The 27,508-nt window shown below is 38.6% G+C and overlaps 1 protein-coding gene across 3 annotated transcripts; it reads right to left on the reverse strand.

Annotated features, from left to right (window-relative positions):
- Nucleotides 1–476: 476 nt before the first annotated feature.
- LOC121181834 (mucin-2-like) lies at nt 477–26,346 on the reverse strand. 3 transcript variants are annotated; one of them, XM_041038004.1, is made up of 49 exons: nt 26,243–26,346; nt 25,941–25,979; nt 25,582–25,843; nt 25,357–25,471; nt 24,515–24,605; nt 24,315–24,421; nt 24,017–24,230; nt 23,793–23,918; nt 23,020–23,137; nt 22,788–22,926; nt 22,567–22,668; nt 22,344–22,413; nt 22,121–22,258; nt 21,849–22,013; nt 21,673–21,767; nt 21,421–21,547; nt 21,071–21,326; nt 20,289–20,338; nt 20,077–20,177; nt 19,828–19,979; nt 19,580–19,718; nt 19,395–19,502; nt 19,123–19,302; nt 18,799–19,038; nt 18,492–18,648; nt 18,160–18,288; nt 17,718–17,868; nt 17,544–17,587; nt 17,271–17,459; nt 16,244–17,164; nt 8,849–9,142; nt 8,178–8,416; nt 7,579–7,750; nt 7,218–7,462; nt 6,884–7,067; nt 6,538–6,739; nt 6,262–6,440; nt 6,087–6,156; nt 5,515–5,654; nt 5,400–5,431; nt 5,143–5,311; nt 4,712–4,813; nt 4,547–4,587; nt 4,192–4,314; nt 3,360–3,458; nt 3,125–3,253; nt 2,685–2,724; nt 1,545–1,668; nt 477–1,436 (listed from the first exon to the last, which is right to left on the reverse strand). In XM_041038004.1, exons 1-49 carry the CDS (start codon nt 26,319–26,321, stop codon nt 1,259–1,261), a joined length of 7,566 nt encoding a protein of 2,521 aa, XP_040893938.1. In that variant the 5' UTR covers nt 26,322–26,346; the 3' UTR covers nt 477–1,258. The 3 variants fall into 3 exon arrangements, with proteins under 3 accessions (XP_040893938.1, XP_040893937.1, XP_040893939.1); XM_041038003.1 differs by having other exon boundaries at nt 22,344–22,416; XM_041038005.1 differs by lacking the exons at nt 6,262–6,440; nt 6,538–6,739 and having other exon boundaries at nt 22,344–22,416.
- Nucleotides 26,347–27,508: the final 1,162 nt, after the last annotated feature.

The raw sequence follows: 27,508 nt of genomic DNA on the forward strand, positions 1-27,508 counted from the left end.
TAATATGCAAGCTCCTAAAAAATTCTCATTCAGATTACCACTGATAACAATACTGGTCATGATGAAAATGGAAAAAGCCTGACATTTGTTTTTTTTTTTTTTTATTTCTGTTTTTATGTTCCAAAAATCTCCAGTTTTATAAGGATGTGTAGACTTTTTATATCCTCTGTATGCCTGTGTCAATTTATGTATCATTTGCAGAAAAATATATTTTAGAGTTGATGAATTACAAAAAATGTGTTCTTGGAAATGTATTCGATATACATAACTGTCGGTGACTGACTACAAAAAATCCAATATGTTTGAAATTATATATTAGGTAATACATCTAAATTATATATGGTGCTGAACTGCCAAAAAAGTAAACGTTTTGGAAATGTGAGATTCTACTCAATGCCAGCAATGTATCATTCAAATACTTAAAGTCAAAACTACATAAGAAATACAGAAGGAAAAAAAAAACCAAGACACAATCATCAGCAAATATGTGGGTTTTAATAAGAGAAGACATCAGAAGTGTGACACATCAGAAGTGTGATATTTTTCCAACATCACATGTTGGAAAAAGAAGTCTGGATAATCTTTGCACTCTTTGCTTTATATACTGAGTAAATTATGAGATAATTCATGCTGATGGTTCTGTAATACGTAATAACTAATAATCATTCAAAATTTCAATCTATGTTTTGAATCTTCCGCATTTTACCACAATATAAAAATATCTAACATCTTTTTCCATAGCAAAGACAGTCAAGGTATTGCTCCAATTTAATGTATATATGAATCCATTCATGTGTCTTTTATCTCTGAAGTCACTTAAAATAAAAGGAAGAAAAAACACCCTTTAAGGCCGAAACACCATATCATATAGTTTCAAAAGCTAAAAGAGACCATGACACCAATATGTGTTGTCATCATGAGGCACTATCTGAACCTGCTCCCCATGACAATAAATGAGAAAATGATGATTGTTATTGGGAAAGCTAAAATGTCTGGTATCCAGAAGTGTAGGATACATTTTATCACCATTTAGCATTACTGACATAAAACATGAAGGTATTAACAGCTCAAAACGATACTCTTGTTCGATGAAAAACTTTTCAGGCTGCTGTGTTTTATTACTCATTTTACTCATCAGCTAATGCATGAGGTGTGTCTTTGGTGGTTTTCATGAGTCTTGATTCTCTAATAGTTTTTGGAGAGGAAAGTTTACAAAAGTACTTTAGTCATATTCGTTTTCAGTTTCAAAATTTTGACATTAGTCTGTGGTGGTCTTAGTACATTCGGCGACTTTGCAGCCACACTTGTCAACTGAAATGTATGTGTGCTTTATCTTGCTGCCATCAGAGCAGATCATCTCCACTTCCTTCTTACTGGTGGCCATTTCTTGACAGCATGTGCACAAATGCATCAAACTGTTGCTCTCTGCAGAGTACCTGCAAATAAAGTTTCAGACAGGATCAATGTCAGTCACCTGCTGTTTATTCTAAACAAACATTTATTCTGCTAGGATCCTCAGATACTTTCTAAAAATAAATTCTCACATTGATGATGATGCGCCACAGGAACCTTCACAAGCTGTAATTTCCACTGGCACAACTGACGTGCAATTCTTTGTCTGCAGATAGGTGGTGTTCTTGTTCTTTTGACAGTTGTGACGAGGAGTACCTGTGAATGACACATGAATCTTTTTTTCATCTTTGTACAAAAATTACAGGTAGCACATAATTGCAGGTACATTACCATTTCTGAGACAAAATAAAATGAAGCATCTAATAATCAGAGAGGAAGTGGAAGGTTTAGCCTTTGGACCATTACAAATGTATTCTGGTCAGAATTTTGTTTATATAAAAATAGAATTATAGGTTTTGACTCAACACAAATACAATACACAACAAAAGTACACCGCTCCTCAGTGCCCCTAAAAGCTTAAGTAATTACAGACACTGTCTATTGAATATTTTTTTATTTTTTTCTAACCGAATGCAAGAAGCATGAGGCCAATCTACTTAAAAAAAATGAAACAAAACAGAAATTAAACTATAATGAAAGATCCATTTTTAAGAACAAAATCTAACAAATTATTTCAGTATGCTACAAGATTGCCATTCTTCACATATGATTCTTTTGAGCTGCTTTTTGATGGAGGGATTTTGTTGCTCTACCTTCTGCTTTAAAAAACTCCAAAAAGGCTTTCTGTTGGATTCAAGTCAGGGGACATTATTGGCTAGGTCATAGTTTTAACTTCACGTTTTCCCCAAAAACGTGAAGTTTTTGCAGTGTATCATTGTCATTATCATTGTTTTCCTTCTGTACTATATTGTAAGATGACACAGTCTTGAATCATTTAACATTTTAGTGATATTGCACAGGGATGTATTCAGTTTGGTTGTTTACTGCATGTAGATGTGTTTCCTAGATGAGCCTTTAAGAATCAGTATGAGGCCATTGTCTTTTTGGTCCCTATTGACACTTAGTACAAGAAACAGTGAATGGTAGAAAGATCAAACCTCTTCGCTTGAAAACATGTATTAAGAGTTCACTTGCCAATGGTATTGTACTAATCAAGAAATCATTACTTTTACAAGCTGTTGAAGTTCATAAATATCTTCCTTTTAAAGAAAGGTAACTGATGGTGACTGAACGTAGTGTGTAATTTGATTACACAGTCTACAAATACTTACAGATTTTGCAACAACCATTCATGTCAGTTTGTTCAGTTCCCTGTAAGATAGACAATATGGATTGTAAAGTAAGCAAATATACAAGACTGACAGATATACAGTCACATGAGTCACTTATGATGATATAAAGTTATTTCTTTCCCACTATTTGTATATTGGAGCACATTTGATGTATTTATGACCTCTAACCATACACATTAGCTCAAAGAATTTATCATTTCAGCCCGTTTATACATATATTTTATTTGGCCTGCAGTGCCAATTTTGGCATTCTACAAAATTCAAGCACACGTAAAAGCCCTGAAGTGTTTTAATATGTGTTTATCAGACTAATTAGCCTGAATCAAAAGTCTAATTTCAGAAAGGTACAGTAAATGCTATCACTATCACATATTTAGAAACAAGAATTTGTGTTCTTTTCTGAACTGGATTATACTCACAGGAACGCAGTTTTGTGGATCAAATTCAGGACATGTTGTTTGGTTTTTGGAGACTATGAACTCATCCTTCACCTTTTGGCAGTCATACTTGGTACAGTTGTCATTTGGTGGTGACCAAGACTGAGAAGGCTGTCAGAGGTGTGGAAATGGTCAGTAAGTAAATATAAACAATTGCATCTAATAACACAACCTCAGGTTACAGATGCTGACGATGTTTCCATTACAGTTTACTTACATTGATGATTATTGGAGTGGAACCTGGTAAATCCAAAACACAGCTTGTCCTTTTGCATGACCCACAACATTTTCCAGGTTTGGGTTCATACACGTGGCCCTATTACAGAAAATGTACAATACAAATCAATGTGGTCTGTAGCTTCGATCAATTATACATATACATATTTAGAAACTAACAGTATTTACAGAATACTTTCACCTGTCAGGATAGTTTTATCCAAATAATGAAAAGTAAATTCATTTTCTTATTATCTCTAAGTGGCATTCAGCCATTCTGACAGTTGCATGTGCTCTGAGTGATTGCAATTAAGTTTGTCGTACTCAAAACACAATTTTCTTTTATCAAACAAATTCAACAGCAACGTATCAGTTTCCAGAGACAATGTCGCTGTTTCTTTGAATATTCTACGGAATAGACAGTCAACAGTGGATAGCACCACAAACTTAAATTCTATTCATATACATTGTACTGGAAAATGGAGATGTCTCAAACCTGAGCAAATAAAACAAAAGACCTACATAACCATATACTAGAGATGACACAGAAATATCAGTTTCGTATGTTAGCTTAACTTGAGAGAGTCAACACCCACTTTTCCAAAATTTACATCTTCAAAATAATCATCCTGTGCAGGTGAAAAACAAAGTCTATGCATCAGCAGCTGTTACAAAGATCAGCAGTACACTTCTTGTAGATTTCTAAATGTGAAGCATATGAGTGAGTGTCCCCTGATTTACTATCTGATATATAACAATATATAAAACTTTGCTGGCATCAAATTTGAAGTATTAAAAACTGCAATATTCTTAATATTTCCATGCAATGGTACCTCTGGACACGTTGTTAAACACTGTATCACATGACAGTCAATGATGTTCAACTTGGTGTTGGGATCCTGATTTTCAGTACAGTGGCAGGTTTCACATGGGTTTTTGGAGAAATCCATAGTCGGCTGTAAACAGTAAAATACAAACTTTGAGACAATTTCATATATAAGCCAGCAAAACAAATTTCAAACTACAGAGTGAAAATATAGAAGAACAGTGCAATATATTTAACCAAAATTTTATTCTTGAGATTGTATGTAATTTATAGTATTCTAAATTTAAAGAGATTTGAAGAATTGTAGAAACACTTTGACAAGGAAATATACTCTTAAATATATACTGTACATTATTTCTTACCTTGTACTCAGTATAATTGAAGACACAAACGCCTTTGGGAACTAGAAAAAAAAACATGATTTAAAAAATGTAAACATTAAAGCATTAAAGCTTAATTTAGTTTGTAAGGCTTTTAAAAACTAATACTATGAGTGAATGGAAATGAAACCTTAATCCAGAACTTACCACAGAGGTAAGACTGGCAGCAACTATCATTTGAGATGTGGACGTCCAACTCAAATCCCACTTTGCACTTTGGTGGTGATGAACAGCGACTCTTATCACATTCTGTTGGTTGAGTAAGACATTTCCAGTGTTGGTGTGTGTAGCATATACCTATTTTCCATCCATACCATGGATGGAAAATAGGTGATTGCTTGAGCATAACTTAAAATAAAAGTGGACCGCTAAAAGTTTAGACATTAGGCAAACACTGCTACATTCAATCATACAGTAGATTCAAAGTCTAGCTTTTCACTTCAGATACTGTATCATGTATAAATCAGTGCAACAGAGGCCAAGATATCCTTCTTTTAGTCCCTGGTATTGCTGGATCCTACACTTGTTTCTGTTAAAACATGTCAGCAGATGTAGGAGGGGTGTCTTGAATCACTCACCACATGTCAGTCTCTCACAGCAGTCTACTGTACGGTTCACCAAGACCTCACCTTCCTCAGTGCAGGTTACTGGTTGTTGAGTGGGACATGTAACAGGCTTACACTGGACACTCAGGGTGTCCTTATCACATGCACACTGCTGACAGTCAGTCTGCCAAGTCTCCCCAAGCTGTTTGAGTGACGGAACAAAATTATTGTTGTAAAAGCGACAAATACGCTGAGAATAATGAAAATTATTAATGTAATGTAGCATTTACCTGTTTAGGTTGGCCATCAGGTCCAGTGCAACCTTCAACAATAAAAACAATGAGCTTACTTGAAAATTCATGCACAAGGAATAAGATTTTTCTTGATCATAAAAAATGCTCTTACAGGAAGTGACACAGATGTCAGAGTTTGAACTGAACAAAGTCATCCCCTCTGGACAGAAGCATCCCTCAGTGATCTGAGTACAGGCTGTGTTCTGGTTGGCTTTTTCTCCCTGGCATTCTTGTGTATACTTCTCATTGTACCTAAATATGAAGACAGATGATGATGAAAAAGAAACAAAATGATAAATGAACTGTATAATGCAGTGCCGAAACTAAGCATTGATTAAAAAAAAAAAAAAAATGTTAGCAGCATGGCTCTGGAATAGCAATGTCAGTCCACTACTTTGGTCCAAGATTGCCATGAAATCTTGATCTTCTGACTTTTTTGTATTCTGAATTTTAATTACATACTTAGCCACACTTTGCGTTTTGTTGTGCTCTTATTAAACTAACACAGTAAAGTAAGATAGCTCATGGTCATTGTGAGCACCTTAGGATTTGAATTCAAGTTAGTCTAGGTAAAGCTTCTCAAAGCTGGTAGCATGGCTGTAGAAACTCAGTCCTCTTAAATTACAAGCCGCTGACTTTATTTAAATTTATTTTGATACTGTATAGATAGAACAGAGCGATTACCTTGCATTGCAAGTTGGCACAAAAACTGGCCCACAAGGCTTGTAGACTTTATTTGCTGGACATTTATATTCTAAAATTAGAGAAAGAGGATTTAAACATCAAAATGGTCAAACAAAGTAATCTGTACATCTGAGAATAACATTGTTTGCTTTCTACTGAAATAAAACTCTCCTACCACACTGTCCCTTAGTAGCATTCCTCCAGGGTACACAGACAGATGCTTCAGCACACATTAAAGCGTACGCCTCCAGACTGGAACAACCCACGGTAGAATTTGGCATGTGGCAAACGTCAAATTTACAGGCCTCATAAAAGGGCTGTGGTGAGATTACTTTGTGGCATTCCTCAAACACCCTTAATTTACAAATCAAAAGAAAGTAGAGTGTTACTTAAAGTTATACTGCAGAATGAACTGACATACCGTGTTCATGTTTATACTGTGAATTCTTACTTGCTGATCAAAATTTCACAGATAACAGGTTTGCATGGTGGTGATGGTGATGGTGGTGGTGGTGGTGGAGGAGGAGGAGGTTTTTCACAATATGGCTTATTCTTATCATGGACATGCCATTCATGTCCCATCTCAGAGCATGAAGGATGAATCTGGCCATTTGGTAATCTGCAGTCATTTTTCTTATTGTTGTCACAGATACCTTGTCAAAATAAATATTAACACAACAGATATTACAACCCATAGAGTTCCACATTTGGTATGTTCATGGGCAGTTTTACATGAAATCTAGCACTGTTTCCATCTATCTACATTTCTTCTAACAGCAAAGGGATTATCAGCTTACCACACTGTCCCTCTGTGTTGTTATGGAAAAGGGAAAATGGCAATTCAACACTGAATAAAAGTCCTTTGAACATCACAACTGCTTCAATTTCTGGGATTCTCAAAAGCAGCTCAATTGCTGTACTTGTGATGGTGAAGTCCTTATTAGAGTAGGTTGGGAATACCTGCTTGCCATTGATGAACACCTGAGCAAATGTAAGAGTCTTTTTAAATTTTTCATATTTACCATACATAAGACAAAACATTTTCTTTAGATTACCACTCCGTATCATTTACATATATTCCAGTAAAATAATTAAAAAAGCTAAGATTTTCTAAGTTTTGGTAATAGTTACCATGTTTATGGTCTTTGGGGTTCTCGTCTGTGTAAGAATAATTTCATAGTTTTTGTAATACACGATCAAGGCTTTAGCACAGGTCACAGCTCCAGAGGCATCACAGTTTTCATTGTCGATATGAATCTTAAAATTGTATTTGGGAATGATCTCTTGGACCAGGACATAAGTGCAGTTTTTCTGGAAGCTGTAGTATTGACCATCAAATGTCACATAATGAGGATCTCCCCAGCCAGAGCAAACACCTGCAAAGACACTGCATGTTACATCAGAGAAAACTGTTTATGTTGTATTTTACTTATATGTGCAGCAGCTTTAAGGTGCTGCTCGAATTTTAAAATTAAAATTCATTTGAGCTTACATCTGCAGTCGTAATGAAAACAGCAGCCTGCTTCATCGTAGACTCTAACTGGTTGGTACCCATTGTCGCATTGAGGTATGGTCACTTGTTGACATGGTACGTGTTCTGTGATCACTTTACCATCCTCACATTTTTCTGTTGTGCAGTTGGTTGGCTTCCATGACTCACCATTCTGTAAATGCCAAAGTAATACTTTTAGTAATCTACTGATAGCAAATGAAATATTATGTTTGAGCCCCCCAGGTGCACACATGCAAATTTTATAACGTACATCTATAATTTCTGAAATTCAGGAAATAAAGAATTTTACATACATTTAATGCTAAACTGAAGTACACAATATGCAGGTTTGTGAGTTACTTAGCAGTGCTATATTACTTATCTAAAGTTTTTATTCTTTTGGAGCTATTTGTTTTGCTGTTTATTTGTTTATGTATCAATATCTGTCAGTTTTTTTAATGTTGTGAATTGTTATTGTGTGTTTAAATGTGTTGTGTTTTTGGGTAATTGTGTCATAGGGAAGCTAGCGAAGATAAAACCTTGATTTGGGGTCAGTATATAATGACAGTTTTTATTTATACGTAATTGAATTCAAATACCTTTCTTGGTGGGTTCAGATAGGAACAGTCTTTGGGATAGTTTGCAGTGGTTCCTGTAGTTGTACTGATTGTTGTTGAGCCAATTTGTGTTGTAGTGCCAGAGCTTGATGTGGTTGTAGTAGGTGCTGGTGGAGTAGTGGAGGGACATGGTCTAGCAAGCTTCTCAACACTGCATGTCAAATTGCAGTATGCAGTGAAGCACCAACCTTCTCCATCAGTTTTATTGTACATGAAGGTACCTATATGGGAAAAAAAACATGGTAGATCAAAATAATCCATGGTGTCAGGAAAAATACGACAGAAGCCAGGGTTACAGTTGTCTTCACAATGCCCAATTTTTGAGAATATGTCTGTCTCCAATGTGTTTATGAAAAGCCTCTTTCCTGAACTGACTGAAGTCAGTTGTGTTTTTTTGGCATGTATGTACTGCCAATAACGTCAAGTTTAGCACATTTTAAATCCTTAGAGTTTCAAAAGCAGTGCACAAAAACTCAGAATGTCAACTCTCATAATAGAACACAATGCAATCAGAATTTGAGAGTATAAAAGCTTACACTTTAAGTGCTCTGGCACATCGGGTTACATTGTAAGGACAAGTGTAACTCTGACGAGAATATCATAAAGTTACTGATACTGAATTTTAAAAAAGATGATAATAGAGCATGGCTTACCAGGAGAGAAAATCTTATCCATGTAATTGCAAAAACATGAAGTTGTTCTGACAGATGTTGAAGCCTGAAGAGTTGAAGGTGTTTCAGCAGTAGGCTTTTCTGTTGTTGTTGCCGCTGGGGTAGTAGGCTTTTCTGTGGCTGTTGTGGACAATTTTTCTGTGACTGTTGTCGATTCAAGAGTTGGTGTGGTAATGGGTTTTTCTGTTGCTGTTGAGGTACTGGACCTCTCAGTGGATACTGTGGTCGTAGCTGTAGTGGTGCTGGGTTTTTCTGTGATTATGGCTGTTGCGGTGGGTTTTCCTGTGGTTGTTGTAGTTGTAATCGTAACCACAGGTCCTGTAGATGGTGTTGTTGTAACCACTGTATTTGTAACAGCTTCAGGAGTTGTGGAGGAGTATTCTTTAATTGTTGTTACAGCAGTGGTAATGGGAATTTCTGTAGTTGTGGTTGTTGTTGTTGTGGGTTTTTCTGTTGTTGTTGGGGTACCGGGCTTTTCTGTTGATACTGTAGTGGATTTTTCTGTGATTGTGGTTGTTGTGGTGGGTTTTTCTGTTGTTGCTGGGGTACTGGGCTGTTCTGTGGATACTGTGGTGGATATTTCTGTGATCGTGGTTGTTGTGGTGGGTTTTTCTGTTGTTGTTGGGGTACTGGGTTTTTCTGTGGATACTGTGGTGGATATTTCTGTGATTGTTGTGGTGGGTTTTTCTGTTGTTGCTGCAGTACTGGGTTTTTCTGTGAATACTGTGGTGGATTTTTCAGTGATTGTGGTTGTTGTGGTGCTGGGTTTTTCTGTGGCTGTTGTGGTGGGTTTTCCTGTGGTGGTTGTTGTAGTTGTAATTGTAACCACAGGTCCTGTAGATGGTGTTGTAGTAACCACTGTATTTGTAACAACTTCAGGAGTTGTGGTGGATTTCTTAGTTGTTACAGCAGTAGTAATGGGACTTTCTGTGATTGTGGTTGTTGTGGTGGGTTTTTCTGTTGTTGTGTGGGTACTGGGCTTTTCTGTGGATACTGTGGTGGATATTTCTGTGATTTTGGTTGTTGTGGTGGGTTTTTCTGTTGTTGGGGTACTGGGCTTTCCTGTGGACACTGTGGTTGATATTTCTGTGGTTGTTGTTGGTGAAGACGTAACTGGGGTTGAAACCTCACAAATGTAAATGCAACATTTGACTCGTATTTCATAGTCATAACAAATAGGCGGTGTACTTTGATCTTTGTTATGACAGATCAGTCCGTCTTTTGAGTTACACGTTACTTTTTGATCAAGTTGAGTCAAAGTTAAATCTTTGTATTGTTTTGCTCTACATTCTATTTCCAGAGGTTTACTGCACACATTTATATTTGGATCAGTAATTTTGTCTATGGTTTCATATTCTCCACCATCTGGGGTTTGGGCAGGGTAATGACTGCTTGTCCAGTCTGACCACTTACAAACAAAGCAGTCAGCAGGTGTTGTGGTGAATATTTCTGTTGTTGTTGGGGTACTGGGCTTTTCTGTGGATTCTGTGGTGGATATTTCTGTGATTGTGGTTGTTGTGGTGGGTTTTTCTCTTGTTGTTGGGGTACTGGGCTTTTCTGTGGATACTGTGGTGGATATTTCTGTGATTGTGGTTGTTGTGGTGGGTTTTTCTGTTGTTGGGGTACTGGGCTTTTCTGTGGACACTGTGGTGAATATTTCTGTGATTGTGGTTGTTGTGGTGGGTTTTTCTGTTGTTGGGGTACTGGGCTTTCCTGTGGACACTGTGGTGGATATTTCTGTGGTTGTTGTTGGTGAAGACGTAACTGGGGTTGAAGCCTCACAAATGTAAATGCAACATTTGACTCGTATTTCATAGTCATAACAAATAGGCGGTATACTTTGATCTTTGTTATGACAGATCAGTCCGTCTTTTGAGTTACACGTTACTTTTTGATCTAGTTGATTCAAAGTTAAATCTTTGTATTGTTTTGCTCTACATTCTATTTCCAGAGGTTTACTGCACACATTTATATTTGGATCAGTAATTTTGTCTATGGTTTCATATTCTCCACCATCTGGGGTTTGGTCAGGGTAATGACTGCTTGTCCAGTCTGACCACTTACAAACAAAGCAGTCAGCAGGTGTTGTGGTGGATATTTCTGTGATTGCGATTGTTGTGGTGGGTTTTTCTGTGGCTGGTGTTGTGGTGATGGTTTTTTCTGTTGTTACTGTGGTGCTGGGCTCTTCTGTAGATACTGTGGTGATAGTTGTAGTGGTGGTGGGTTTTCCTGTGGTGGTTGTTGTTGTTGTATTCTGAACCACAGGTCCTGTAGATGGTGTTGTTGTAACCACTGTATTTGTAACAACTTCAGGAGTTGTTGTGGTGGATTCCTTAGTTGTTGTTACAGCAGTAGTAATGGGACTTTCTGTGGTTGTTTTTGGTGTGGTGGGTTTTTCTGTTGTTGCTGCAGTACTGGGGTTTTCTGTGAATACTGTGGTGGATTTTTCAGTGATTGTGGTTGTTGTGGTGGTGGGTTTTTCTGTCACTGTTGATGTTTCAGTGGTTGTGGCAGATTTGGTGCTGGGTTTTTCTGTGGCTGTTGTGGTGGGTTTTCCTGTGGTGGTTGTTGTTGTTGTATTCTGAACCACAGGTCCTGTAGATGGTGTTGTTGTAACCACTGTATTTGTAACAACTTCAGGAGTTGTTGTGGTGGATTTCTTAGTTGTTACAGCAGTAGTAATTCGACTTTCTGTGGTTGTTTTTGGTGTGGTGGGTTTTTCTGTTGTTGCTGCAGTACTGGGTTTTTCTGTGAATACTGTGGTGGATTTTTCAGTGATTGTGGTTGTTGTGGTGCTGGGTTTTTCTGTCACTGTTGATGTCTCAGTGGTTGTGGCAGCTTTGGTACTGGGTTTTTCTGTGGCTGTTGTGGTGGGTTTTCCTGTGGTGGTTGTTGTAGTTGTAATTGTAACCACAGGTCCTGTAGATGGTGTTGTAGTAACCACTGTATTTGTAACAACTTCAGGAGTTGTTGTGGTGGATTCCTTAGTTGTTGTTACAGCAGTAGTAATAGGACTTTCTGTAATTGTTTTTGGTGTGGTGGGTTTTTCTGTTGTTGCTGCAGTACTGGGTTTTTCTGTGGATACAATAGTGGATTTTTCAGTGATTGTGGTTGTTGTGGTGGTGAGTTTTCCTGTGACTGTCGGTTTTTCAGTGGTTGTGGCAGATTTGGTGCTGGGTTTTTCTGTGGCTGTAGTGGTGGGTTTTCCTGTGGTGGTGGTTGTAGTTGTATTTGTAACCACAGGTCCTGTAGATGGTGTTGTTGTAACCACTGTATTTGTAACAACTTCAGGAGTTGTTGTGGTGGATTCCTTATTTGTTGTTACAGCAGTGGTAATGGGACTTTCTGTGATTGGGGTTGTTGTGGTGGGTTTTTCTGTTGTTGGGGTACTGGGCTTTTCTGTGGATACTGTGGTGGATATTTCTGTGGTTGTTGTTGGTGAAGACGTAACTGGGGTTGAAACCTCACAAATGTAAATGCAACATTTGACTCGTATTTCATAGTCATAACAAATAGGCGGTATACTTTGATCTTTGTTATGACAGATCAGTCCGTCTTTTGAGTTACATGTTACTTTTTGATCAAGTTGAGTCAAAGTTAAATCTTTGTATTGTTTTGCTCTACATTCTATTTCCAGAGGTTTACTGCACACATTTATATTTGAATCCGTAATTTTGTCTATGGTTTCATATTCTCCACCATCTGGGGTTTGGTCAGGGTAATGACTGCTCGTCCAGCCTGACCACTTACAAACAAAGCAGTCAGCAGGTGTTGTGGTGGATATTTCTGTGATTGCGGTTGTTGTGGTGGGTTTTTCTGTGGCTGGTGTTGTGGTGATGGTTTTTTCTGTTGTTACTGTGGTGCTGGGCTCTTCTGTAGATATTGTGGTGATAGTTGTAGTGGTGGTGGGTTTTCCTGTGGTGGTGGTTGTTGTATTCTGAACCACAGGTCCTGTAGATGGTGTTGTTGTAACCACTGTATTTGTAACAACTTCAGGAGTTGTTGTGGTGGATTCCTTAGTTGTTGTTACAGCAGTAGTAATGGGACTTTCTGTGGTTGTTTTTGGTGTGGTGGGTTTTTCTGTTGTTGCTGCAGTACTGGCGTTTTCTGTGAATACTGTGGTGGATTTTTCAGTGATTGTGGTTGTAGTGGTGGTGGGTTTTTCTGTCACTGTTGATGTTTCAGTGGTTGTGGCAGATTTGGTGCTGGGTTTTTCTGTGGCTGTTGTGGTGGGTTTTCCTGTGGTGGTTGTTGTAGTTGTAATTGTAACCACAGGTCCTGTAGATGGTGTTGTAGTAACCACTGTATTTGTAACAACTTCAGGAGTTGTTGTGGTGGATTCCTTGGTTGTTGTTACAGCAGTGGTAATGGGACTTTCTGTGGTTGTTTTTGGTGTGGTGGGTTTTTCTGTTGTTGCTGCAGTACTGGGTACTTCTGTGGATACTGTGGTGGATATTTCTGTGATCGTGGTTGTTGTGGTGGGTTTGTCTGTTGTTGGGGTACTGGGTTTTTCTGTGGATACTGTGGTGGATATTTCTGTGATTGGGGTTGTTGTGGTGGGTTTTTCTGTTGTTGTTGGGGTACTGGGCTTTTCTGTGGATACTGTGGTGGATATTTCTGTGATTTTGGTTGTTGTGGTGGGTTTTTCTGTTGTTGGGGTACTGGGCTTTCCTGTGGACACTGTGGTGGATATTTCTGTGGTTGTTGTTGGTGAAGACGTAACTGGGGTTGAAGCCTCACAAATGTAAATACAACATTTGACTCGTATTTCATAGTCATAACAAATAGGCGGTGTACTTTGATCTTTGTTATGACAGATCAGTCCGTCTTTTGAGTTACACGTTACTTTTTGATCAAGTTGAGTCAAAGTTAAATCTTTGTATTGTTTTGCTCTACATTCTATTTCCAGAGGTTTACTGCACACATTTATATTTGGATCAGTAATTTTGTCTATGGTTTCATATTCTCCACCATCTGGGGTTTGGTCAGGGTAATGACTGCTTGTCCAGTCTGACCACTTACAAACAAAGCAGTCAGCAGGTGTTGTGGTGGATATTTCTGTGATTGCGGTTGTTGTGGTGGGTTTTTCTGTGGCTGGTGTTGTGGTGATGGTTTTTTCTGTTGTTACTGTGGTGCTGGGCTCTTCTGTAGATATTGTGGTGATAGTTGTAGTGGTGGTGGGTTTTCCTGTGGTGGTTGTTGTTGTTGTATTCTGAACCACAGGTCCTGTAGATGGTGTTGTTGTAACCACTGTATTTGTAACAACTTCAGGAGTTGTTGTGGTGGATTCCTTAGTTGTTGTTACAGCAGTAGTAATGGGACTTTCTGTGGTTGTTTTTGGTGTGGTGGGTTTTTCTGTTGTTGCTGCAGTACTGGGGTTTTCTGTGAATACTGTGGTGGATTTTTCAGTGATTGTGGTTGTTGTGGTGGTGGGTTTTTCTGTCACTGTTGATGTTTCAGTGGTTGTGGCAGATTTGGTGCTGGGTTTTTCTGTGGCTGTTGTGGTGGGTTTTCCTGTGGTGGTTGTTGTAGTTGTAATTGTAACCACAGGTCCTGTAGATGGTGTTGTAGTAACCACTGTATTTGTAACAACTTCAGGAGTTGTTGTGGTGGATTCCTTAGTTGTTGTTACAGCAGTGGTAATGGGACTTTCCGTGGTTGTTTTCGGTGTGGTGGGTTTTTCTGTTGTTGCTGCAGTACTGGGCTTTTCTGTGGATTCTGTGGTGGATATTTCTGTGATTGTGGTTGTTGTGGTGGGTTTTTCTCTTGTTGTTGGGGTACTGGGCTTTTCTGTGGATACTGTGGTGGATATTTCTGTGATTGTGGTTGTTGTGGTGGGTTTTTCTGTTATTGGGGTACTGGGCTTTTCTGTGGACACTGTGGTGGATATTTCTGTGATTGTGGTTGTTGTGGTGGGTTTTTCTGTTGTTGGGGTACTGGGCTTTCCTGTGGACACTGTGGTGGATATTTCTGTGGTTGTTGTTGGTGAAGACGTAACTGGGGTTGAAACCTCACAAATGTAAATGCAACATTTGACTCGTATTTCATAGTCATAACAAATAGGCGGTATACTTTGATCTTTGTTATGACAGATCAGTCCGTCTTTTGAGTTACACGTTACTTTTTGATCAAGTTGAGTCAAAGTTAAATCTTTGAATTGTTTTGCTCTACATTCTATTTCCAGAGGTTTACTGCACACATTTATATTTGGATCAGTAATTTTGTCTATGGTTTCATATTCTCCACCATCTGGGGTTTGGTCAGGGTAATGACTGCTTGTCCAGTCTGACCACTTACAAACAAAGCAGTCAGCAGGTGTTGTGGTGAATATTTCTGTTGTTGTTGGGGTACTGGGCTTTTCTGTGGATTCTGTGGTGGATATTTCTGTGATTGTGGCTGTTGTGGTGGGTTTTTCTCTTGTTGTTGGGGTACTGGGCTTTTCTGTGGATACTGTGGTGGATATTTCTGTGATTGTGGTTGTTGTGGTGGGTTTTTCTGTTGTTGGGGTACTGGGCTTTCCTGTGGACACTGTGGTGGATATTTCTGTGGTTGTTGTTGGTGAAGACGTAACTGGGGTTGAAACCTCACAAATGTAAGTGCAACATTTGACTCGTATTTCATAGTCATAACAAATAGGCGGTATACTTTGATCTTTGTTATGACAGATCAGTCCGTCTTTTGAGTTACACGTTACTTTTTGATCAAGTTGAGTCAAAGTTAAATCTTTGTATTGTTTTGCTCTACATTCTATTTCCAGAGGTTTACTGCACACATTTATATTTGGATCAGTAATTTTGTCTATGGTTTCATATTCTCCACCATCTGGGGTTTGGTCAGGGTAATGACTGCTCGTCCAGCCTGACCACTTACAAACAAAGCAGTCAGCAGGTGTTGTGGTGGATATTTCTGTGATTGTGGTTGTTGTGGTGGGTTTTTCTGTGGCTGGTGTTGTGGTGATGGTTTTTTCTGTTATTACTGTGGTGCTGGGCTCTTCTGTAGCTACTGTGGTGATAGTTGTAGTGGTGGTGGGTTTTCCTGTGGTGGTGGTGGTTGTTGTTGTATTCTGAACCACAGGTCCTGTAGATGGTGTTGTTGTAACCACTGTATTTGTAACAACTTCAGGAGTTGTTGTGGTGGATTCCTTAGTTGTTGTTACAGCAGTAGTAATGGGACTTTCTGTGGTTGTTTTTGATGTGGTGGGTTTTTCTGTTGTTGCTGCAGTACTGGGGTTTTCTGTGAATACTGTGGTGGATTTTTCAGTGATTGTGGTTGTTGTGGTGGTGGGTTTTTCTGTCACTGTTGATGTTTCAGTGGTTGTGGCAGATTTGGTGCTGGGTTTTTCTGTGGCTGTTGTGGTGAGTTTTCCTGTGGTGGTTGTTGTAGTTGTAATTGTAACCACAGGTCCTGTAGATGGTGTTGTAGTAACCACTGTATTTGTAACAACTTCAGGAGTTGTTGTGGTGGATTCCTTGGTTGTTGTTACAGCAGTGGTAATGGGACTTTCCGTGGTTGTTTTTGGTGTGGTGGGTTTTTCTGTTGTTGCTGCAGTACTGGGTTCTTCTGTGGATACTGTGGTGGATATTTCTGTGATCGTGGTTGTTGTGGTGGGTTTGTCTGTTGTTGGGGTACTGGGTTTTTCTGTGGATACTGTGGTGGATATTTCTGTGATTGGGGTTGTTGTGGTGGGTTTTTCTGTTGTTGTGTGGGTCCTGGGCTTTTCTGTGGATACTGTGGTGGATATTTCTGTGGTTGTTGTTGGTGAAGATGTAACTGGGGTTGAAGCCTTACAATTGTCAATGCAACATTTGACTCGTATTTCATAGTCATAACAAATAGATGGTATACTTTGATCTTTGTTATGACAGACCAGTCCGTCTTTTGAGTTACATGTTACTTTTTGATCTAGTTGATTGAAAGGTACATCTTTGTATTCTTTTGCTCTACATTCTATTTCCAGACGTTTACTGCACACATTTATATTTGGATCAGTAATTTTGTCTATGGTTTCATATTCTCCACCATCTGGGGTTTGGTCAGGGTAATGACTGCTCATCCAGCCTGACCACTTACAAACAAAGCAGTCAGGGGTTGTTATATTGATTGTGCTGGGTGTAAAGTTAGTGGTTGTAGAAGGAGGCATTGAGGACGATGGCCCAGTTGTTGTCTTAGACCTTGTTGACTGTCTTGCAGTAGAGAAGGCCTGAATTGTTGTCACGGCCTCAGTCGACACACTTGGAGTGGGAGAGATTTGAGTTGTTGTTTTGATGGTAATTTTTGTTGTTATTTTTGTAGGTTTTTCTGTGATTGTCAACAAAGTAAAAGAGTAAATCATCAATTCATCTTCAGAAAGGGCAAAATACTTTCTACACACCTACGCTGTCAATTAAAATTCTCTTATTCTTACCAGTTGTGCTAAAGACAAAGGCTGTTGTTGATATCGGGGTGGCTGGAGTTGTAGTGCAAATTTTTATGTTTCTTGTAATAGTTCCATTTTTTCCACAAACAGCAGTGATACAGGTTCCATCTCCATCATGTGTGTTATAGACCTCTTCTCCATACTTGTACACATGTCCTTTATATGAGCAAGTGCAAGCTGCAAAAAAGCAATGTTTAATGTTACCATTGTCTTTTCAATTAATCTATATATTTTGCAGCTTTCTCTGTTGATCCTATTCACCTTGGACATCATATTTGCACTCCAACTTTGTTGAAGAACAGTAACTGAAAGGTAAATGAAAAAAAAAACATCTTGAAAATATCTATAAACACAATGTACGTACATTTATTGCCTTTTGTTAAAAAACTATAAAGGTTAACATAAACTGAATTACTAAGGTAGAATGTGTCCTACCAGTTCTGACAGTTTTCCTTTGAAGGCATGAGCTTCCCTTCCTCATAATGCTCCCCTTTATCATCATAGCATCCACATTCCTCCTTTGACACACACTTCATAGTAGCTTCTTCCAAATAAGATCTTTCAGGAGGGCAACGTGGATAGCAGCCTTAAAAGTTAAATGTTATTGTAAATTGCAAAAGTAGAAAAGACAAGGTGACGGAAAGTCTAACCTGAACCTTGTGAGCTTGCAAACTCTGAGCGGTGAAAACTCCACAACACATCAATAATCAAAATTTAAAAAATAAATAAATAAATAAACAAAAAAAATTTGTCAAAATTAAGCACAATTCTGCTAAATTGTTGGGCTTTAGTAAAAAAGACCATGCATGGTCAGTTGTTTCATTCTGATTAATAATAGCTTCAATTACATACACTGTCCCTTTCATGTCATTAGTACCTTCTAATGCTGGGATTTGATTGTAGCATATTCCTGAGGGATTCCTGCATGTCTTCATGCAAGGTTTTCCGCAAGGTTCATAGTGCCATTCACATTCTCCCTCAGGGTTGTAAAAATCACAGAAAAGAGCTAAAGAAATGGAACACAGCAACATAACATAGTTTCATGTTAATTACCATTCACTATGAAACCTTTAGAATGTAATGAGAGTCGGGCTTTATTTTTAATAACTGTATACTTAAACTCCAATGCTAATACTGACACATGATGATTACAACCATACATTGTAATATTTGTTTATCTCCTCACAGAAACCCTAATAAAACACTCACGGCAAATTTTTGGAGTTCTCCATTTCACGCAGGCTCCGGCCTTATTACAGACTGCTGCATAGGCTGCAACAGCTGAGCAGAAACACTCACAATCTCCACCTGTGTTGCAGGCACACGTGTCTTTCACACAGGCATCATAATAGTCTTGGGGTTCCACCTTTTTGAAAGAAGCCATTGTACAGGCAAATAGAGGCTGAATTATATTCTGCTAGCTTGTTATACGTAGTCATTCTGTAGACCTGTAACCAATTACAATGTCTTTCTTTGACATTACATGGCAAGTGACATTACTTTGCAGTTTTCTTACCTTTGAATGACAGGCAGCAAACACTTCGCTCTTGATAATGTTGCAGTGTTTATCTGCCCATGCCTGCCTGTGTGAGTACAGGCTGCAGGGATCTTTTTGCGTGTTTGCATTAGGGCAAGTAGGCGAAACTTTCCAGCTGTTTCCAAAGTCAAGGGCTTCAACCACAACTTCTTTGTTTCTGGTGGTGAAATCATTCTTGATATTCCCATCGTAATTCCCACACAGACCGCACACTTTTCCCTTGGATTAAACAAGATCTAGTTAATTCGTAAAATGCCAACGTTATCAACCTTTATCTAACCACCTGTACATTTCCTCACCCACCTTGAATGTGGGGCTAAGTTTGATCATCAGAGTTGTCCTCTTATCCCAGATGAGGACAAGACCATTCTTTGCCTCAATGACGAGATATATACCCATAGTGTTGATGTGATAGGGTATTTCCACCCCATTGTTTTGTTTGATAACTCTAACATTTTCATCTGACAGAACAAGTTCTTTGCTCTGAAAGAAACAAAACATGCTCATTTGTAATCCCATAGTTATTTTCAGCATTTTTTAGATGCATTTTAATTTCATTCAGTAGTTTTATTTACCCCTAGGTAGAGCTTGATAGCAGTGGAGCAGATGCTTTCCGTTGATCCACATGGGATGCTCTCAGTCAGGACCCTGAAGGTGCCATTTATGTCGTCACTACAGTAATCCTGCAAGATATTGATATCAGCATTACAAGACCGATTACTGACAAATTACAAATACTAAACAAAAGTATGTGCTGTACCTGAGCGAAGATGTAACCACATTGCCCGTTAAAGGAGAATTTCTTTTCATCAAAAGTGATATAATGCCCTTCTCCATATATTGTACATGCTCCATCACATTGATGATCTGTGCATTCCCATTTTCTGCTTTTGCAAGTGCTAAGATTTAAAAAGATGAAATAGTATCAATGTATAGCATATTAGTAATAAACAAGACGCAACAGTGGAGAACTGACACGGCACTTCATCACAGTAAGATAAGGCTCACCAGGTATTGCAGTTCACAGTGACCTTCTGTCCAGAATTATAGGATTGACCATTATATGTGCAGGGACAGTCTTCCTCCTCAACACAGCCTCCTTTACCATCTGACAGCAGTCCAGCAGGACATACACAGCCTGAGATACACTGTGTACTGACCTACACAGTGTAATAGTAATGTTTAACATGTGATTCTGCTGCTTTAGTGTATGTGTATAGAATATTCCATAGTCATAAACCAGTGTCATAATCTTACACATTCTGTGTCCAGAGTTTGGCAGCTTTTTTGGCACTCGGATCCCTTGTCACCTGGCTTTGCACTGGAACAGCTGAAGAAAACCATTGGATCGGTGCATGCTGATGACAATGACAGTGTGTTAGAAAGGACGACACGATATGGTTGGTGCTGTTCATACTATGCTTGGCTACAGAAGCAATACTATGATGAGCTGGGTGGTTTGTACCTACATTCATTTATGTGGCCACCTGCACAGCTAAGTTTTCCACCGTGGCAGGAGCTGAAATGTATAAAAAGACAGACAATGTGGACAAAAAAGAGAAATGCAGCTGCTCAGTTTCTCGTCAGGCAAACCAACATGTTAATGTCCAACCCCCCCCCCCAAAAAAAAAAAAAAAAAAAACAACCCACAGGGCTGTTTTGGTCTGATTTCAACCTTAGCCATGGAGTCACCGTTGACACACAAACTTGACAGCAACAAACAGATAATTACATTTACGTGGACAATTTAATGATTCGAAATTACAAAACTCTTTTTACAGCATAATATGTCATTAGGCCTAATAATAACAAGAGGGGAATACTTCCCTTAACTGAATGTACTGCAAGTTTTTGGTTAATTTTCACTCTCAGTAAAAATAAATTCAATATATTCCTTGTCATGTTTCTGTTAAGCAGGTGAGTTGTGGAACATGCTAGTTTCCTCCCTGCAGTTAGCAGTGGGCAACCATCAGTAGGCCATTGGCTTTGTAATGCTGCATGCCTTAATGCTGCAACTCAGTCTGCGGTGAGAAATGATGCTTCAACATGAAAATGAAAAACTGAAGTTGACCCAGGAAACTGTAACCCCCTGTGATCCCCAGTTCCTCTGTTGCATGATCTTTGTGATCTCTCTCCTTTTATTTCCTGTTATCTCACAACCATCAGCTGACTAATTAAATGCCCAAAGAATTATGATGTGAAAAAAAAAAATGTTCTGTTTTCATTTTACTGGAAAATTTTACATCCTCACCAGGTTTGTCCATTGACCTTGATGATCTGCCCGGGCCGCACTACTGTGTCTCCAACGTGACAGGAGCATTGTGCAGCTGACACACACTCTCCCTTCTCATTTTGGTAAGTTCCTTCAGCACAGCCGCAACCATCAAGTGGGGTAAATTCAATCTCACACATTAAGTCTGACTGGCTAAGAGAGCGACAGGTGCGACCACAGCTTTTCATTTGGTAGTCATACACCAAAGTAGAGGGGCAGTCACTTGTGTATTTCTCTGTTAAAAGGAAAAAGTTAAATTAAGATCTGAATACTGTTACTAAATACTGATTTAATTTGTTTCTCATTTTTATAGTTTGAGTTAAACTTACGGCACATGGTGTCCCTCCATCCGTTTAGTAAGACGCCTTCAGCAGCACATGCGTGGACGTAGGAGGATACGGCAGCACACATGCACTCTTCACTGTTTTCACAGGTGCAAGTATCATAAATACAAGACTGCAGAGAGAAGCAGCAACAAGCCACATGAGCAACTGAATGTGCAGTTGTTAATTAAGTAAAAGAACACAAATACATTAATACACGATACTTTATATTGTATAAAAGAATAAATCACTGCTTACAGCTTTATAGTTTTTTGGGTTTACTTCAGAATGGCACTTGGAAAAAATCCCTTTTGGCTCTGTCAGCAAGGAGCACCAGTATTTGGCATATTTCTCTACAAAATCAAATAGACATGTACTAAGAGAGGGTTTTGAAGAATGGCAGTAAAATTTGGATCATATGGTCTGTGACCTACCCTTTTCTATGCTCAAACTGCAGGGATCCCCTAGAGTGACTGTCACATCAGGGCAGCTTGTTTTGGTTTTCCATGTGTTGGCATATATCCCAGCTGTCCCCTCAATCAGTCCATTTGTTGTTCTGAAGTCATCAGCTTCAACATCGTTAAAATCTCCACAGAGGCCTGGATAAAGATACAGTGACTCAATACTCATTACAGCACTCCCTGCAAAAGGAGGATATTTTACACTTTGAAAAAAAAAAAAAAAAAGCTCAAGAATTGAAACACACCGTTGAGTTTTCCCTTATTGGACACATTGACTTTGATGTAGACCTGCATAATGGGTGTGAGCTGAATCTCAAGGTCAAGCCCATAGGTGGTGTGGATTACAATGAAGAATGTTGATGGTCTGAACACTGTTACGTCATCTGAAAGACATTTTCACATTGAGTAAAGAGACTGTTTTAATTTGAGCAGCCTGTCAACATCTAAACACGCCTAAAAGTCACTCACCCATGAAAAGAGGCAGTTGGGAGACGAGTTTGTTATATAAGACCTGTCCACTGGCTTCAACTACAATCGTCTGCTGCAAAAAAAAAAGAACAAAATTACTTGTTAAAACATCAGGAAACATATTTCCAATAGATGTGACAGGGAGAAAAGTTTTCATGTTATATTACAATATAATATAACACACACACACACACACACACACACACTGATGCTGTCATTTTACCGTGTGTAGTGGCAGTATTAGAGTGACTGAGGTCAGACAAGTTGATTTGTCTTTGTCACATCTCACCAGTTCACCATGGACACTGAAAGTTCCATTCATTTCCTAAAGTCAAGAGGATAAAAATACATTTGATTCCAAACTGGTTTCAAACTCCTATTTACCCATACTGTAATTTTGTGAGTGAATTAAAGAATAAATTAATTTAGGTTTGAATTCCTCACCTTGGTGAGAACATAAGAGCATTCTCCATGGAAAGTATATTCTTTGTCATCATAGGTGGAGATGTGGGAGCCACCCAGTACGGAACAGATACCAGGACAGTCCATATCCTTACAGCTCCACTGACCCTGAGTACAGGTGCTGCCACCAGATTCTAGTTAGTTCAACTGGACAGACCATCTTAAATGCACGTTGTAAATATAAATATTACAGTGAATACAATGAAGTGATTACCATTCGTGACATGCCCTTGAGTAGGATTCTCCTGGTTTGTATGGTTTGCCATTGTGCATGCACGAGCACTGGTCAGCAGCAACACACCCACTTTGTGTAATGTCATCAAAGACAGTCCCTTGGGAGAAACATGGCAACGTGATTAGTTTTAGACCAACAGTAGAATGCTCTATACAATACCGAACCTGACCTACACAATACCTAACCAAACCTGTAAAAGCTGGACGTGTGGGTATTGCTAAACATTTTTTACCACTTATTTTCTCCCAAAGTGTGCAAAGAGCAGGAGGTGTCATGAGAAAAATGCTAAGTTGCTTTTAAATTGCTTAATTTGTGCTCTTAGTTAAGTCACTAAGTTGGCAACACTTTCCACAGCTCCGTATCACACTGTGCTCACAGAGCAATCAAATCACATCTGTAGGATTTGACTGAAATTCCTCAAGTATGTGAACATGTTTTGTTTCACTCAGAAATACCTTACAGTACCACGCCACTGTGACTTTAATGTGAGGCAATTAATTCAGTATTTATTTGCAACTTAATACCAAAAGACATGAGTGGGCCTGTTGCTAAAACTATAACTATAACTTCAGCTTCTGCTGTTACAGTAACCGGACAGGAATTTAGCAGCATGACCAGCTAATTCTGCACAACAACTGCGAAAATCAAGAGCACAAATCAAGTATTTTAAAGCCATGAGTTTAAAAATTTGTGTGAAGTATCTGCTGGACACTTAGCATCATCTGTGCTGTTTCTAAAATCAGGGAACTTACCAGGTGGACAGAAGCATCCATCTATGCAGTGATCCTCACACACTTGGCTTCTCTGGGAGTTGCTGCAGGTATCAGTACAGGGACTACCACATTCTTTGTACTCCATGTTGAACGGGCATGATTTTGCTATTCAACAAAAAAGTTTACACACACTGATTCTGAGAAATAACTGCTGCAAAACAACTAGAGCTTGAACATCCACATGTTTTTGTTGCTGTTCTTACCACATAGTTGTGCAGTCTTCCATTGCTGTGGGTTCCCGCCTGCATGAGCGCACTGACGAGAGTACTCCGAGATGGTCGAACACACGCATGAAGTGCTGTTGCGGTTACAGTTGCACAGGTCCTTCACACAGGCTTTGACGAAGGAGTCAGTATCAATCAGGTTTTGACAGCTGATGAATGCAGGTCCTGACAGCAGCTTCTCACAGAGGGCTTTCTGTGGGTCAAAGTATATGATGTATTTAAATTCTACCTAAATGTTGCATATAGGATGACTTAAAACTAATTCGATTTAACAGACCTTATTTGCACAGGTCTGCGTCGCTGTAGAGGAGATTTCTTCACAGCTTTCAGTGGGACCATTGACTTTCCAGACCTGCCCGTATTCTTCAGGAGTTACAGAATACCCTGTATTTAGAGCAAAATTTGGTTATTGCAAATGTGAGGATTCATTTTGTACATTTAAGTTTCTTTTAAACTTTATTTTTTTGTAGTATTTACCTGTTTTGATGAACTCATCATAAATCTGGACGCCGTTGAAGTCACCACACAGGCCGCATGTCTGATTCTTGAATTTTGCATCCAGCTCAACCTTTAAACCAGGTGATTATTAAATTTGAATAAAGTGCAGGAATGAAAATGTCATAGTGCGTAAATAATGTCGAGTTATGTTTTTGTCTTGTGTATTTTGAAATCTTATCTCCTCTTGTTGAAGGTTGTTTGCCCTTCCTTCATGTTTCCCTCCACTCTGATTGTTTCCACCTGTTTCCCATTAACTTGTGTGTATATATTGTCTGTGTCTCCCTTTGTTCTGTGCCAGTTCGTCTTGTCTCTCGTTCACTGAACTAGCATCTTATCTCTCGTCAATGTAACTCAAGTCAGGTTGTGTGTTATTTGTTACTTTGTTTCTTGTTTGGTTTTTTTGCTTCTTTGGTTGTTCAATCATTCTTCCGTTCTTGTTGAGAGTTAGTGGTTGAAATTTTTTCTCTTTGACTTTTCTAATGCATACAAAATGTATTTTTAACACCATCCCTGGTACTTTTGGTAGAACTTTGGAAGTATTTGTTCTTACTTTATACAGTTTCTCAACAACAGTGTGTCAGGTTCAGTGTGTGTGAAACAGTGTATCGCTGAACCCTCACAATTGCTTACCTTTGATTTAATGCTTTATGTAACCTGAGTCAGTTCCCTAATCTCCTAAATAGCAGTAAAAATGAAATGTGTATATAGAGCTCAGTGTATGTGCTTATCTGTAAGCTATCAAAATAATAAAAATCAATATATCATTTATACATAAGTACAGTCAGGTCATATGACATCAAAGTAAATGTGGATAAACACACCCAAAGAGAGTCTTCTTGATTCCACATGATGACCAAACCCAACTTTGCCTCGATTTTGAGATATGAGGCACTTTTTCCAATTGAAATGCCGGCCTGGCTGAATGGTGCAGTGACACTAGAACAGACAAAAAAAATATCACCATAGTAAGGTGATATGATGTTAAACATTACTGTAACCACTACATCAACTGGTGATGAAAAGTGATATTCTCAAAACAGACTCACAGCTTTTCATTGACAATGATGGAAGTGTTGGCTAATTCCACAACAATCCCCTCCAGTCTCATAGTGACCTTCTTAATGGTGACAACCCCATTTATCTCCTGTCGCTGGAGCTGAATGTTGAAATTCTCGTAGCTGCCCTTACACTGTGACGCAAGGATGTAGTTGCAAGTGACAGGAAGGTGGAAGAAATCTCCATCAAAGGTTTTAAAATGGTATTTTCCCCATGTACTGCAGAACTGGTCGTTGTGAGAGGGTCGCACTTCTAGTTTGTGAAGGAAATAACATTTACTATATTGTAGTTTGTAAATAATGTTTGGTCGTGTTATCTTTCATCAAAAAATAAATAAAAAAACAATTACCTGTAATAACTGGCATTTTAGTCACCGTTTGAACCATAACTTAAAAGAGAAGAGAGACACTTTCACTACACATTATCAAACAAAAGACAAAAGACAAAAACAGACTATATTTATATTTGCATTATACAAAAAAAATTATACAAAAACCCAAAGCTTTGGGTCAGCAGTATCAAAGTTTCTTCTCTGGATAGGGTCCTTTATACTTGATAGACACTGTAGGCAGGGCATTAATAAGGTTGCATAAGGTTTCATCTTAACAAGCCTTTGTATTCAGCTCTCTTTGTGTCCCATTGTGTACATACCAGTGGTAGCTGCAGATAGTCCAAGGCAGAGGGTGAGCCATGGTATCACCCATTCAAGTGGCATCCTGGCTGTTCTCATAATCCTTGAGTGGTCCCTGTCCTGAGCAGGATGGTTGAGCCAAATGGTATCACACTAGCAATGTCATGTATTATACCTCTCTGGGTGTTTGCAGTTTAGGAGGGGTTAAAGAGATAGTCTGGGTGTCAACCCTTGTATCTTTTGTTTCCTTTAAGATCACACCCACGAAGAGGCTGCTTATAACAACATTTCATCTTCATCTGTCTGTGTCATGAAGCATCCTATCAATCAACCTCAGGCTCCACAGATCTAGTTTGATTTGGATGTTTGGCAAACATACATCCTATAAATAAGAATAATCTTTTAAAATGCAACTGTCATACATACAGTTTATGTTGAGGATGCTCTGCACTGTGTGCTTCGATTATTATATATATTATATTATTAAATAGTTTTTCTTCATGTCCTGTTTCTTGAGAGAACAAGATTAACATTTAGGTATATTTAAACAGGAAGCATGTACTTTTCTCACTGATCCATAGCATTTAAGACGTGGGCTGTGCCTCCATATCTGTTAAGTAAATTTATAATTCACTTGCTCATATATTGACCAAACATTTGACAAAGACTTACAGACCTATGAAATACGTACACACACTTTAGCAAGTCTCTGGTAAGGGATTACCAAGTATTATTATTACAACCTGAGACTTCAAAATTAATTCTGTTATTTTTCCTCATTTATTTTTAGAAATTCCAGCCATCATTTCTTTGATAGAGATTAATATTTTGCCACAAAAAAACTCTAAGCTTTGTTGTCATCTCTCTCTCTCGCTCTCTCTATCTATCTATCAGACTTCCTGTTGTGGGGAAAGAAAAAACATTTATATATATATACATACACACACACGCACACACACACACACACACACACATATTGTGAATTTGGTTTAAAGCAGAGTATAGCAGGCGGTCTCTGAACAGAGGTATATCGGTATATTTAGAATTGGCTTGTGTGTGTATCTTAGTCACTGTGTGGCCTATCTCCTTCCATCAGTTGTTGCATGTATCTGCAGTCTTTTCTCTGGCACCATAAAGACATACAACCATGGTTTTTGTAGACAGTCTGTCTGGGTTCTCTTACACTGTGGCTTCATGCATCACGTGTGTACATACAACTCCACTATTTTTGTTATTACTACTATTATTTGTGACTACTATGTCCTACTTCTGGAGAGAAGTTTACA

This window comes from Toxotes jaculatrix, chromosome 5 (assembly GCF_017976425.1).
Source record: "Toxotes jaculatrix isolate fToxJac2 chromosome 5, fToxJac2.pri, whole genome shotgun sequence".
Taxonomy (NCBI): Eukaryota; Metazoa; Chordata; class Actinopteri; family Toxotidae; genus Toxotes; species Toxotes jaculatrix.

What these genes read in the sequence shown, in the direction of transcription:
- LOC121181834 (XM_041038003.1), bottom strand. Translation starts at nt 26,321, where the DNA reads ATGAGAACAGCCAGGATGCCACTTGAATGGGTGATACCATGGCTCACC. An exon ending in CAATAAGGGAAAACTCAACG is followed by an intron (nt 22,014 to 22,120) that starts GTGTGTTTCAAT and finishes ATCTTTATCCAG; the next exon opens with GCCTCTGTGGAGATTTTAAC. An exon ending in ACTGTGAACTGCAATACCTG is followed by an intron (nt 19,719 to 19,827) that starts GTGAGCCTTATC and finishes TTTAAATCTTAG; the next exon opens with CACTTGCAAAAGCAGAAAAT.